The 12,438-nt window shown below is 43.5% G+C and overlaps 1 protein-coding gene across 5 annotated transcripts in view; it reads right to left on the bottom strand.

Moving 5' to 3' along the window:
• The window catches only part of Myo5b (myosin VB), a 385,932-nt gene that overhangs the window by 75,107 nt on the left and 298,387 nt on the right, over positions 1-12,438 (bottom strand). For all 5 annotated transcript variants that reach the window (XM_013075970.3, XM_087192987.1, XM_087192980.1 and 2 more), the window contains one exon: positions 4,532-4,643. In XM_013075970.3, the coding sequence (XP_012931424.1) occupies positions 4,532-4,643 (112 nt within the window). The remainder of the gene's footprint in view (positions 1-4,531; positions 4,644-12,438) is intronic.

Raw genomic sequence — 12,438 nt, 5'->3', positions numbered from 1 at the left:
GGAAATCAGTATGGAGATTTCTCAAAAAACTAAAAATAGAAATTCCATTTGACCCAGCTATTTCCCCTGCCAGGTATCTTCCCCAAAGAGTGAAAGACATCATATTCCAGTGAGATAAGCATGCCCATGTTTACAGCAGTGCAACTCATAACCGCTTAATCTTGGAAGCAGCCTATATGTCCACAAGTAGATGAATGGATAAAGAAAATTAGATATTTATATACAGTGGAATACAACTCTGCCACAAAGGATAAACTTGAGTTATTTGTAGGAAAATGGATGCAACTTAAAACCATAACGTTGAGTGAAGTAAATCAGACACACAAGGTTAAATATCACATGGTTTCTCTTTTATGACATACTCAAAAGTATCAATAATTTAAAAAGCAAAATAAACGATAGATAATAGAAAGCAGGGAGATAGGTCTTGCAAATGGGAAGGGGATCAGGAGATGGGAGGGGAAAATAAAATAATTAAGATGTACTGTGTCCATGTACCAACTCCCCAGTGAACTTATAATCATTACGTACTACAAACATGTATTAATAAAAAAATTTTTTAAAGAGGGGCATTCTGCAAGAGCAGAACAAATGCAAATGTCCTGGGGTGGCAAAAGCTAAGCATGTTTGAGGATCTAAAGGCCAAGATGGCTAAATGTGGATTGTAGGAGGAACCAATCACCAAGGGCCTTGTAGATAACTAGAATGGGAGCCGTGGGTTGGGGATGTTGAGCAAGGCAATGACCTGATTATCCTCAAATGGCCACACAGTTGTATACATAACTACAGATCGCAAATAACCCCCAAATAAAACTGTGCTAGAGATGTTTGTGGACCTATAATTACTATATTATATCTACAAGGTTAAAATTACTTGCTTTTCTCTGTGTTCACCCCAGTGGATAAGGAGAAATAACCCCTTTGGGTGCTGGTGGATAAGCCTAACTTAACCAGTGACAACTGAGAATGCTTTGCAAACAAACTGACATCCAAGTGTGTCCGTTGGCACAATGGCCCTAGTAAGACAGGAAGGAATGAGCCATGGGCTATGAAACACATACATGCAAATAGGACTCATGTAGGCAAATAGCCCTGAAGGACCACTGAGTCATTCATGGGTTGAGCAAGAATTGGGCTCCACACACTGGGAAGGCTGCATTGCCTAAGCTGTGCAGGAGCTAGGAGCTCAGTCCCAACTTGAGTGTCACCAATAAATCTCCTTCATAGGCCTGGCTGCTGGGGAAATTAGGAGGGGGCGGGGTCAGGGCAGACTCTCATCTCTATGTCTGCTCAGGGCCACATCTCCAGAGAGCCTGCAGCTCATGCTGAGAGGCAGAGGGCTAGACAAGGCTGGGAAGCTTCAAGGAAGCCAAGGCCATGCTTTGATTGCTGGCCTATGAGGGAGGATCCTGTCAGCAAGGGAGCAGGTCAGGGGCAGTGAACAAACCTGGCTGCTCAGCTTCAGCAGATGCAGGGCCTTGGGTGAAGCCTGCAACCCAGGAAACAGAGCACAAGTGCTTCATTTGTTATTTTGGAAATAAACAACAAGGGGCAATTTGGGCTGTGAAGCCACTGCTTCTACAAATAAGGTTTTCTGAACAAGGTGTCGCATATGCTCCATCCAGTCACCAAACAGCTTGATCTGCACTCTCTACCCCATGTGTCTTGAGCATACTTTCCAGCCCAGAACATACCGTTCTATTCATACACTAACCAATCAGTCATCATCTTGGGGAATCTTTTCTCCATGAGCCACACACTGAGGAAGGGAAACGCAGTCTTAGCAATCCAAGCCACTCTATATATTTCATAAATGATAAAGTACTGAAGCCTAGATAAAAATGGTCAGGTGACTTGCTCCAGGCCACTCTGAAATATTAAGGAATCGAATCCAAGATCTGAGTTTCCTTGGCCAGAGGTCTCTGATATATCCTGCTTCCTTTCCTAATTCTGTGCTCTTTATACTTCTCATGCACATAATACCTGGTACTGTATGGGTTTGCAACAAAAGCCTGTTCTTACGTTCCTTCACTGTCATGATGAAGGTTCAGGTTCGCAGGATTGTCAGTCCCCATGGTATGATTCCCTACAGTTATGTCTGTGCTCACACTAGAGTATTAATCCTGGAGAGCAGGGCTCATACAGCACGCTTTTTAAAATCCCTCACTCTGACCACTCCAGACTAGAGCATGGAGAAAGAACTGAATATTTATTTGTGGAGCTGAAGCAGCAAATTCACATTAAGCATGAAAGGGCATTCCTAAAGTCCTTGCAGAGGAAACGCAGCCAAAATACCCATTTCTCCCCCAGCCAACTGCAGGGGTGAAAGTTCTCCATGATGCCTACTGAAGCAGCCCCCAGTTCCCAGGTTGCCCCCCTAACGCTATTAGGACCTGTTGTCTGGCCTACTAGCCACTTTCATCCCTTCTTCTCTCCTAATTATTCTGTTCTGAAATGTACCGAACACTTGCTCAAGGCAGGGCAAGGGTGGCACATGTCCTTCAAGGTCAACTTGTGACTCTGCTGAAGTCCAGCCAGTTGGCACAGCACTAGGAGCATGAGTGTCTCGATGATGTGGCCCAAGAAAGAGGTGGCGAAGGACAACAAGGCCTCCAGGAAGGCTAACCATGCAGAGTGACACTAACCAGGCATTGTGGTTTAGGCCACAGGAGTTTGAGTCCAACTGTGCAACACTGGGCAATTTACATCAGCTTTCTGTGCCTTGGTTTCCCCATCTCTAAGATAGGCAATGCACATTCCTGACAAGGTGGGCCATTACTAGCAGGCTTCCAGTCATATGGGCTTAGCTTGTCACCCATGCAGCCACCTCTACTTACTCATCACTCTGGTGATAAATAGGAATTGTACTAGGAACACAGCAATAGTAAGGTCCTTGCCATTCACCTGTTCACAGTCCAGTGAAATGACAGACAAGCCTTCAATCACAATATAAGAAGATAAATGCGACAAGGGAAGACAGGCATTGAGTACTTTTGGGCCACAGAAAATGGAGTTGCTAACTCTACCTGGGAGGCCAGGAACAGGCTTCTCAGACCAGGAATTATCTGAGAGCTCTGTTTGGGAACAGAGCAGAGCCTAGCTAGCAGGTGAGAGAGGGAAAATGCATTTCAGGCAAAGAAAACACAATCTATCATGTAACCTTTGTTCAGGCAAGTCCCTGTGCATTCATGCCATGACTGTGTGGTGGGTACCCTTGAGCCAGGCTCAGTGCTGACATGGAAGGGGGATGTGTCACTACAGAGACAGGTCACCTGAAGGGAAGGACATGCGTATCTGAAATGGGACAGCAGGGTATGAGCTATGAGCTGGGCACTGAGAAGCAGGCAGGCTCATCACCAGTGAGAAAGAGGCAGCTGTTCTTGGCAAGGCCCAGAGATGCACATGTCAAGAAGGCAGGTCCCAGGCAGGGCACTTGGTCCTATGACACAGAGGGGAGCAGAGCTCAGGGTATATCCTTTGTTTGGAAAGTGGAGGTTCTGCTAGTAACCTTGGAGAAGTCCAGAGAAGAGAGGCAAGTAGACAATAGAGAAGGCAGCCACATGGTAGAGGCCTGGACTGCATATGAAGAGACCATGTCTGATACTAGTTGACACTCCATGTCACCTGAAATCAGCTCATTTTGAACACATTTTTCTCACCCACAAATAACAAGATCATAAACCTGGGACACTGTCAGATGGACCGCAGCAAAACCTCAGCTCACCAGAGCTCCAGGAACAAACCACAGCTCTCAATTAACCAGCCTACTACCCTCTTACTCTGTTGTTCAAAAGGGGAGGGGACAAGGGAGACCAATATTTGGGCTTACCTTTTTAAAAGACAACTTTAAAATCTTACACATTCAGTACAACACCTTGTGTTGTCCTAAGCCTGACTCTATAGGCTCAGAAAATGACTGACATATTTGCTGAATAAAACATGACCTTAACGCTTGATTATTTGTTAATAAGCTACTCTAAGTAAACAGATTTCCTAGCAAAATAATACTTGAAAACTTAAAATTTTTGATATAATCCTTTTTACTGTCTTCTAAAAGGGAAGATTCTCAATAGGGTTTAGCCCTTTATGGAGAACTTATCATACTCTGCTATAATCCCTGAATTCTTTGGAACTACTGGAATGTTTAAAGGTTTGCCACTCATGGCACTATCTTTATAACTGTCAACTCTCAATTGTCAGGTGTTCTTTCAGATTGTTTCAATTAAAACATAAATCTACTGCCTGATTTTAAATAAGTAAATGGAGAGCTCTGAGGCTAGCTTTGCAATAAGGTAAAAGTGGACCAGCTCTTTTCTGCTCTGCAGACAGGGGCTGTGCCTGGGATCCAGATCAGGTCCCACCCAGGTACAGTGGTGGGAATGGCTGGGGAGATGCAAAAAGGCCATGAGGTACTCTAGGTAAGGGGCTTTTTGTTTCTAGTCTCTGATGCAGGAAAGCTGATTATCATCTTAGAGACAGTCTCAACAAGGACGATGGCAGACGCTGTAGCCCTCTGCTGAGCCCAGCTCACCTTGATGAGGCTCTCCAGCACAGACTTGCAGATGGCCTTCTTGTCGGTGTTGCTGAGCTCTCTCTTCTTGACCAGCACCCGATATCGGTGGAAGAAGTCATGGTAGGTCCACCTGAAGGAAAAGCAAAGGTATGTCCGGTGACATGTTCTGCTTCTTGGCCACACTGGGCTGTGGGTAGTGTAATGGGGTCAATGCTATTGAACAAAGTCATTCTCAGGCAGCAAAAAAAGTCCCTGGGGAGTTTTGGCTTCCCTACTGTCCTCCAAAAAGTCCAGTCTGTATTGGTTCCTGGAGTCTGGCTGAGAAGAGAGGGATCCATGGGCCGGGGGACACCTTTTGAGAAATGAACAGAGGTCTCTGTCCATAAACACGCAGCTGCCCTCCTCTGCAGACATTGCTGGTGTAGGGCACCTTTGGATGTTTTGTAGTATGGGGGACTGAACTCAGGGAACACTGAGCTAACCCAGTCCTTTTAAAAAATTACTATAATTATTTTTTAAAAAAATTATTTTGATGCATGATCTCCCTAAGTTGCTCAGGCTGGCCTTGAATTTGTATCTTCCTGCCTCAGCCTCCTAAGCTGAGATTACAGGCATGTGTCACCATGCCTAATCACAGCTTTGTTTTTAAATGTTGATTTACTTCTTATAGAGCTGATAACTATTATGGTAAACGCCTTTTCTTTAAATGCAGAAAAGTATACACTAGAAAAGAAAAGGTGGCCATATACTACTTCCTAGTCCCTAGAGGTAACACTGTTCATATTTTGGTACAGTGTAGAAAGAATCACTTCCTACCCCAAGTAGATTTTGCTTGATTCCCTTTTCTCCATCAGTACAGTAGACACCCTGAAAAGACACCACTTGATTTCACATAATTGAAGAGACCTCTAATTTGCTACCTCTGTAAGGAAGTGCCGGTTTGCTAAGTTTGGGAAGGGAGTTGATAAGAGGGCCTCAGGTTTGCCCCCCCCCCCCCCACTTCGGAGGCATCTTTACATAAACAAATTAGTCTTCCACAAGCAAATCTGTTTCCTAGGCAGGGCTGCCCTTCCTCACTAAGGCAGCCTCTGTTCATACTTCCCAGGTACTCCTCAGTTCTCATCTCAGTTTTCAGAGATGCCCATACCCTCTGTGAATAACTGCACTGTGAGTCAGCAGAGCCCCTCCTGAAAGGGAAGGAGGGAATTTTGGTCTAAACTTCTGTGAAGGTTGATGCAGCCCGTGCCCAACTTTCCTGAGTCCTGTGTGGTGACAGTGCAGAGCCATGCTGGCTCAAACTGCAGAGCATTGGGTGGGGCCAGCATGCTCTGTTCTCCAAGGTCTCCTGCTGGGTGCACCTTGTTTAGAAGTCAACAGGCACTGGCTGCAACTGCCACCAACGGGTGCCCATGCTGAGGGACTGGCCAGCTACTCAGATTGACATGCTAAGGTGTTAAGTAGAAAATGAGTGGTCTGTATCCCTTCCCCGTAGCTCTTTGCCTCTAAAGAGTGTCCTTTGGAAACTTCATCTAGAAAAGCAAGTCAGGGGCCCATTGGGGCAATGGAGTGCACTGAGCTCGGGGAAAGCTCCTCTGCTTTGACTCCAGAACCTTTGGACAGCTGAGGTTCACCTTCCTGGGATGAGGAGGAAAGAAGACTGAGCGCCTTGTCTCCCTCTATGTCCCCTTCTTCCTCTGTAAATATTTTTCTTGGCTTGACGGAATATTTCCAATATAGTAATGGGTTTCTGGAAAGGGGGAAGTGTAAGAATAAATATCAGAATGACATTTTTCCATCTTTTTTCCTCTATGTAAGAGTAACGATTTTGCTCCTTACTTTAAAACAAAAGCTTTTCTGGAAGAGCACTTACATTAAGATAAAATTTACCCTTTAAAAGTACACAATTCAATAATTTTAAGTTCATTTGCAAAGTTACACAACCATCCCCCGTATTGAATTCCAGAACATTTTCACAACCCCAAAAGGAAATTCTACACCCTGAGCCATCCTATCCCATTCTCTCCTTTCAAATGTTGGCAACCACCAGTGTACTCAAGTCTCTACACCGCTTTGCTTTTTAACTGGTTCAGTCTGTTACAGATGCAGTGGAACTAGGGAATGAGAGCACATAATACACTCTTCCAAGGCCTGCTCACTGTCCACAGGCCTCCCTTCAGGGAGAGGAAAGAAGGTCCTCACAGTGCCCAAGCCCTCTGTTTTAAGGCCAACAAAGAGCTCCTCTTGCTCTTATGGCCTCTACTCGCTGAAAAGAAACTTTTTTGCCCACTAGCTGTGAATGGATTGAGAGTCAAACCTCTGAGTCACTGGCCATCCTGAAGAGGCTGCTTTGAAAATGGGAATATTTAAGTTCTTTGCTCAGCTAAATGCTGCCTCAATTATTTCAATCATGTACAAAAATATCAAGAAAAACCCCCAGCCTTAACCAGTCCTTGAATGACTTAATACCAGAGGCCTGAGGGACCTACAGTTGACAAGCTGAAAATCATGTGTGCGTTTGTTTTTAGTAGGTGCTTTCTATCCCATCCCCCTCCAGTTTTAAATATAGACCATTCTTTCTGATACTTCTACATAGGGAAAGAAGGATCTGAGCAAGAATCAAATGAAATACTGGATACAAAAAAAGAGCGTCATAAAGTCTAAGTCTCCGTGTTGTCCCTGCCCACCTGTCAACACCTGACTAGGCTAACACAAGTAATGCAATCTCTGAGGGCACATTCTACATCACAGTTATTTGTGTACTCATTTGTCTTATTTCTTCTTATGAGTTTGCAATTTTGCTGGGGGAAATAATTAAAGCAGCATTTAGCTAGGCTAAACACCTTAAATGCTTCTAATATGAAAATCTTACTGCTGACAGATCCATAACTCAAGGAAATTATGAGACCAGGAAGATGTGACTGCTAAGATATCAAAGCCAGTTTGGAACAAGCTTGGAGGACAGAAGTACCGAAACCTGGTTCTGACCCACCCTGGTCATTCCCAGCCTGGATGCCTTACCTCCCTCCTACCTATAAAAGAGGCAAGAGTCTCCACCTCACAAAAACACCTCACAGGGATTTAGAAGCCAATGAGTCCATCATGCAGACTGTTTGGAAAGGTGCAAAACTTCCAAATATCTAAATTGCTTCTTCTTTCTGTGCAAGCCTGTTCCACTTCTTTTCTCGCAAACATGTTCTTAAAACATAACCTGTTCCAGAGGTTGGGTAGAACTCTTGAAGACACTGGTGTAGGAAAAGAGTTTATGAACAAAACCTCAGTTGCCCGTCAAGTAGCACAAACAATCAACAAATGGGATCTCTTCTTATTAAAAAGCTTCTGCACAGCAAGAGAAACCACCAGCAGTGTGAAGAGGCAACCCACAATGTGGGAAAAAATCTTCACCTGCTTTTCCTCAGACAAAGGTCTACTATCTAGAATCTATAAAGAACTTCAAAAGATCAGACCTCCCAAATTTAAAGGCCCAACCCAAAAATGGGCATCTGAAACGAACAGACCTTTCTCAGACAAAGAAGTAGAAATAGCAAATAAACACATGAAAAAATGTTCAACATCACTGGTCATTTGAGAGATGCAAATGAAAACAACACTGAGATTCCACCTCACCCCAGAAAGAATGGCTGCTATCAAGAAAACCAATAACAAATGCTGTTGGGGCTGTTGGGAGAGGAACCCTGCTCCACTGCTGGTGGGAGTGTAGACTGGTGCAACCACTGTGGAAATCAGTATGGAGATACCTCAAGGAACTAGGACTGGAAGTCCCATTTGACTCAGCTATTCCCCTGCTGGGTATCTTCCCCAAAGAATTAAAAGAATCATACCACAGTGATATATGTGCACCCATGTTCATAGCAGCACAGTTTGTAATAGCTAAAACTTGGAAACAGCCCAAATGCCCATTAACTGGAGACTGGATTAAGAAAATGTGTTTTTTTTTTTTTAAATGGAGTACTACTCAGCCATAAAAAATGAGAAATTAGACATTTATTGTTAAATGGATGCATATTGAGGTGATACTCTTAAGTGAAATAAATAGGACACTCATGTATAAATACCAAATAGTTTCTCTAGTGTGAGAAAGTGAAAGTGTAAATAAGGACTAAAAGGTATAACAGATAATGTGAAATAGAAAGAAAAGGGGCAAAGGGGAAGGGGAAGTGGGAGGGGTAGGGGAAAGGAAAGAAAGGAAGGGAATTAATATGAGAAAATGAAAAAAAGGAAACAAAGTCTTTGTAAATAGGGAGGGCTGGAGGTGCTCAAGGGAGGGTAGAGGAAGGGGGAAAAAATAAGAACCAAGAGAGACTATGTAAAGGTGCATATTTCCAATGATGAATGTCATTATACTGTATACCTAAAATGTACCAATAAAAGGATTAAAAAAAAACATAACCTGTTCCACATACAGGGTGTGCACTGGAGTTTAGGGGATGGGGGATACCAGGTGTCCATATGAAGGCAAAGGGTCCACTGAGAAGCACACCATCAGTTTGGGCAGAGATCGTCTGCTACAGGGCTTGGACAAAAGGCCTGTCAAGGTGTTGGTCACTTCAGGACCCAGAATCACATATGGGATCCTCTTCCCATGGACCTCTGAACGCTCCTAGAGAGAAAGCACTCCCAGGAAATGCTCCCTCACCTCTAATAGGAGAACCTTCAAAGCAAAGCTGAAAAAAATGTGTGATTCTTTTTCCAAAACTAGAACTTCTTAACAGGACTTTGATTTGGTGGGAACATTTGGATGCTCAGTGAGACCATGGGTTTAACCCAGGATAATTTTCTACTATGGAGCCCCCCCCCCGCCCCCGCCCCGAAAAAACAAAACAAAACAAAACAAAACCACACACTGCATTTTAGCTAGTCCTGAACGGGCTTAGAGCCTTCTACTTTCTATTACAGATCTGCTTGTGTGTGTATGAGGAGCTCTGTTAAGCACAGGCCTACCTTGTCTGAGATATTTTAAAACCTCTCAACACTTATCAGCAACTACCAACTGTACCTTTATACCCAGTTGCATATTATAGTTTTAAAAAATCATGCTTTACTGGCTACTCAAATGGTTAGACCCTGACACCCCCCTACACACATACCATACAGTTAAATCTCTTCTACCAGTTTCTCAAAAAAGGGACCACTGTCTTTGGTTTAACAGTTCTTTAGTGTGTGGCACAGTCCCACAAAATATAGCATCTTTGGACCATCTCCCCTCCCTTGGAACATTAAAAGCTCTCAAGTACTTGCAAAATGTTTACTACAGAGCATAACTGTAGTCCAGAAAGGCTTCTTGGGAACAAACAGCCATGACTGCCATCTGCCTCCAGTGGGCCTCATTCCTTGCACACATCCTCTAACTCTGGCTGGAGGGGTCCTTTAGCCCACTCCTGGGCCTGGGTACCCTTTCATTCTATTCTGTATTAGTGGTGGGAGAACAGCCCCATCCTGAGTCTATGACCAGGCCCTGACTGTGGTCTATGGAGTCTCAGCAACAGCAGTTACCCCTTAAATCTCCCTTCACTGCAGCCCTGCTCCCCCTGGATTCCGACTCACATGTTGGGAGCCTAGCTGAGCATCCCAGACTTCAATGTCATACTTCCTTTTAAAGAAAGGCCTTTACTTGGTTTGTTCTGGTCTGCTGGGGAGAAGCTGTCCTGACCTGGCCACATTTTAGTGTGTGGGAAAAGCCCAGGGCCTGTGACTGCTTCTATGGAGGCAAGCATTCAGCAAGTCCATAGTCTGGACGGATGCCTGCTAGTAATGAGCTCCTCAGATTGGAGACAGTGAGTGATTATGCAGCTGTGAATGAAGCAGGAAACTCGGTACTTGGGGCATTGTTTTGGTTGACTGAGGACCTATTTGGATCCTTACATTGGATTTAAACATCTGTATATGGGAATACTCTGCAGAACAACATACCTGCCTGAGAGGTATGCAGGGGACCAAGGTCGGCACTGTTGCAGATCTTTCTGCTGTTTCTCTTTGGGGCATATTTCTTCATGCAGATGTTGGCTGCATTAGATAAACTCTGAGAGTCCCTACAGTAAGATCTTGCTGTGATTGATGCTCTAAGTCATGGAATCTCTAGGACATCAGGCCACAAAGAAAAAAATCCTAAAGATGTCATGGTGGATGATCCCAAGGGTTCCTTAGAAATGCTAAATCAAGATTAAGTGTGTCAATTGTACTTTAATATATTCCACTATGCTGCCATTCATCTTTGGTCCAAGAGTCCTGGTCAAGCATCCCATGTCAATGGGAGGCTTCTCTTAGTAGGAGCCTATGAGCCTCAGCAGGGACAATGTTTCACATAGGAACCAAATAGCAGTTTTGAGGTTAAGGCACTTACCCAAATGTGAGGCCTACCAACTAGGTCTAATGGTCCCTCTCTGGATATAGAGTTGTTGATAATCTTCATATTGGCCATCCAAACAACATATACATCTCTGTTTTCCTCTTTAAAGGAACAAAACAGGAGAGAAATAAATTCAATTGGATACAAAAGTCTTTTAGATATAAGAGTTTTCTTTGGAAATATACCAGGAATGGACAAAACTTAAAGGACAGGGATGGTGGCTCACACCTGCAATCCCAGTCCTGTGGAAGGCTGAAGCAAGAGGACTTTGAGTTCAAGGTCAGCCTAGCCTACATAGAAAGACGCTGTCTCAAAAATAAATAAGTAAATGAACAAACAAATAAATAAATGAATAAAAAAGACAAGAGGGCAAAGATGAAGAAAGCATATCTTCTTGGAGACTCACAAGTGCAGGCAGCCTTAACCTTATGTGGGATGGTTCTCCCTCACTTTCTGTCTAGGAGGACTGATCCAATTGCTTTTCTGGGATTTGTTTTCTCATCTGCAAAATGGATGTGATACCACCTGTCTTGTCTATCTCAAGAGTTAAAGCGATCTTTTCCACAAACAGTGCTGGGACAACTGCATATCTGCATACAAAAGAACGAGACTGGGACCCTACCTCACATCATATACATGAATTAACTCCAAATAGATCACTTAAAAGTGTAAAACAAAAAAAAACCTTAGAAGAAAACAGAAATCAACCCTTGAGGCTCTGGGTCATGCAATGATTATTTAGCTATGACACTCAAAGCACAAATAAAGAAAAAACTAGATAAATTAGACTTCTTTAAAATTAAAACATTTTATGTTTCAAAGAATGCCATAAAAAAAGCTTATAGAATGAAAAAATATATTTGTAAGTTGAATGTTTCTTAAAGATCTCATAACCAGAATACATAAAAAAACTCTTACAAATCAACAGTAAGCAAATAATCTATTATGCAGAACCCTCTTTTTTTTTTTTTGGTTCTGGGGATCGAACTTGGGTCCTTGCGCTTGGGCAGCAGGCAGCAAAACCACTGAGCTAAATCCGTGGCCCAAATAATCTATTATGGCTTGTACCTAGATGGGCCCCCAAAGCCTTATGTGCTCATACGTGGGGCTTTTTGGAGCTGGCTGGATCTAGGATATGTGATACTTGGATTAAAGGTGTGTGGTACAAAATTAGACCACTGATTGGTTTAGCACATTTCTGGGTATAGATAATGGGAAGGCCCATCCTGGGTATGAGTGGTACCAAACAAAAGCCTATAGCCTGAATGGCATGAAAGGGAAAGGGAGAGTTGCTGCTGCTGCTTTAATGCTTGTTGCCTTCTGCCTGCCATGCTATGGACTGTTTTCCTCTGCTATGCTGCCCTGCCTTGGAGCCAGCCAACTACGGAGTGAAACCTCTACAAATTGTGAGATGAAAGAAACCTTTCCTCCTTTAACTTTGGATGTTGGGTATTTTGACTCAGTAATGAGAAAAGTAACTAAGACGTAACCCAATTTTAGAAATAGGCAAAAGATTTGAATACACATTTTTTCAAAAAAGGCCAATAAGTATGTGAAAAGA

This window comes from Heterocephalus glaber, unplaced genomic scaffold, assembly GCF_053883595.1.
Source record: "Heterocephalus glaber isolate CG9 unplaced genomic scaffold, H.glaber_assembly_v1.0 deba00000331, whole genome shotgun sequence".
NCBI classification, from domain to species: Eukaryota; Metazoa; Chordata; class Mammalia; order Rodentia; family Bathyergidae; genus Heterocephalus; species Heterocephalus glaber.
Note: the sequence above shows the minus strand (reverse complement) of the source record. Positions and strands in the feature narration are given on the sequence as shown.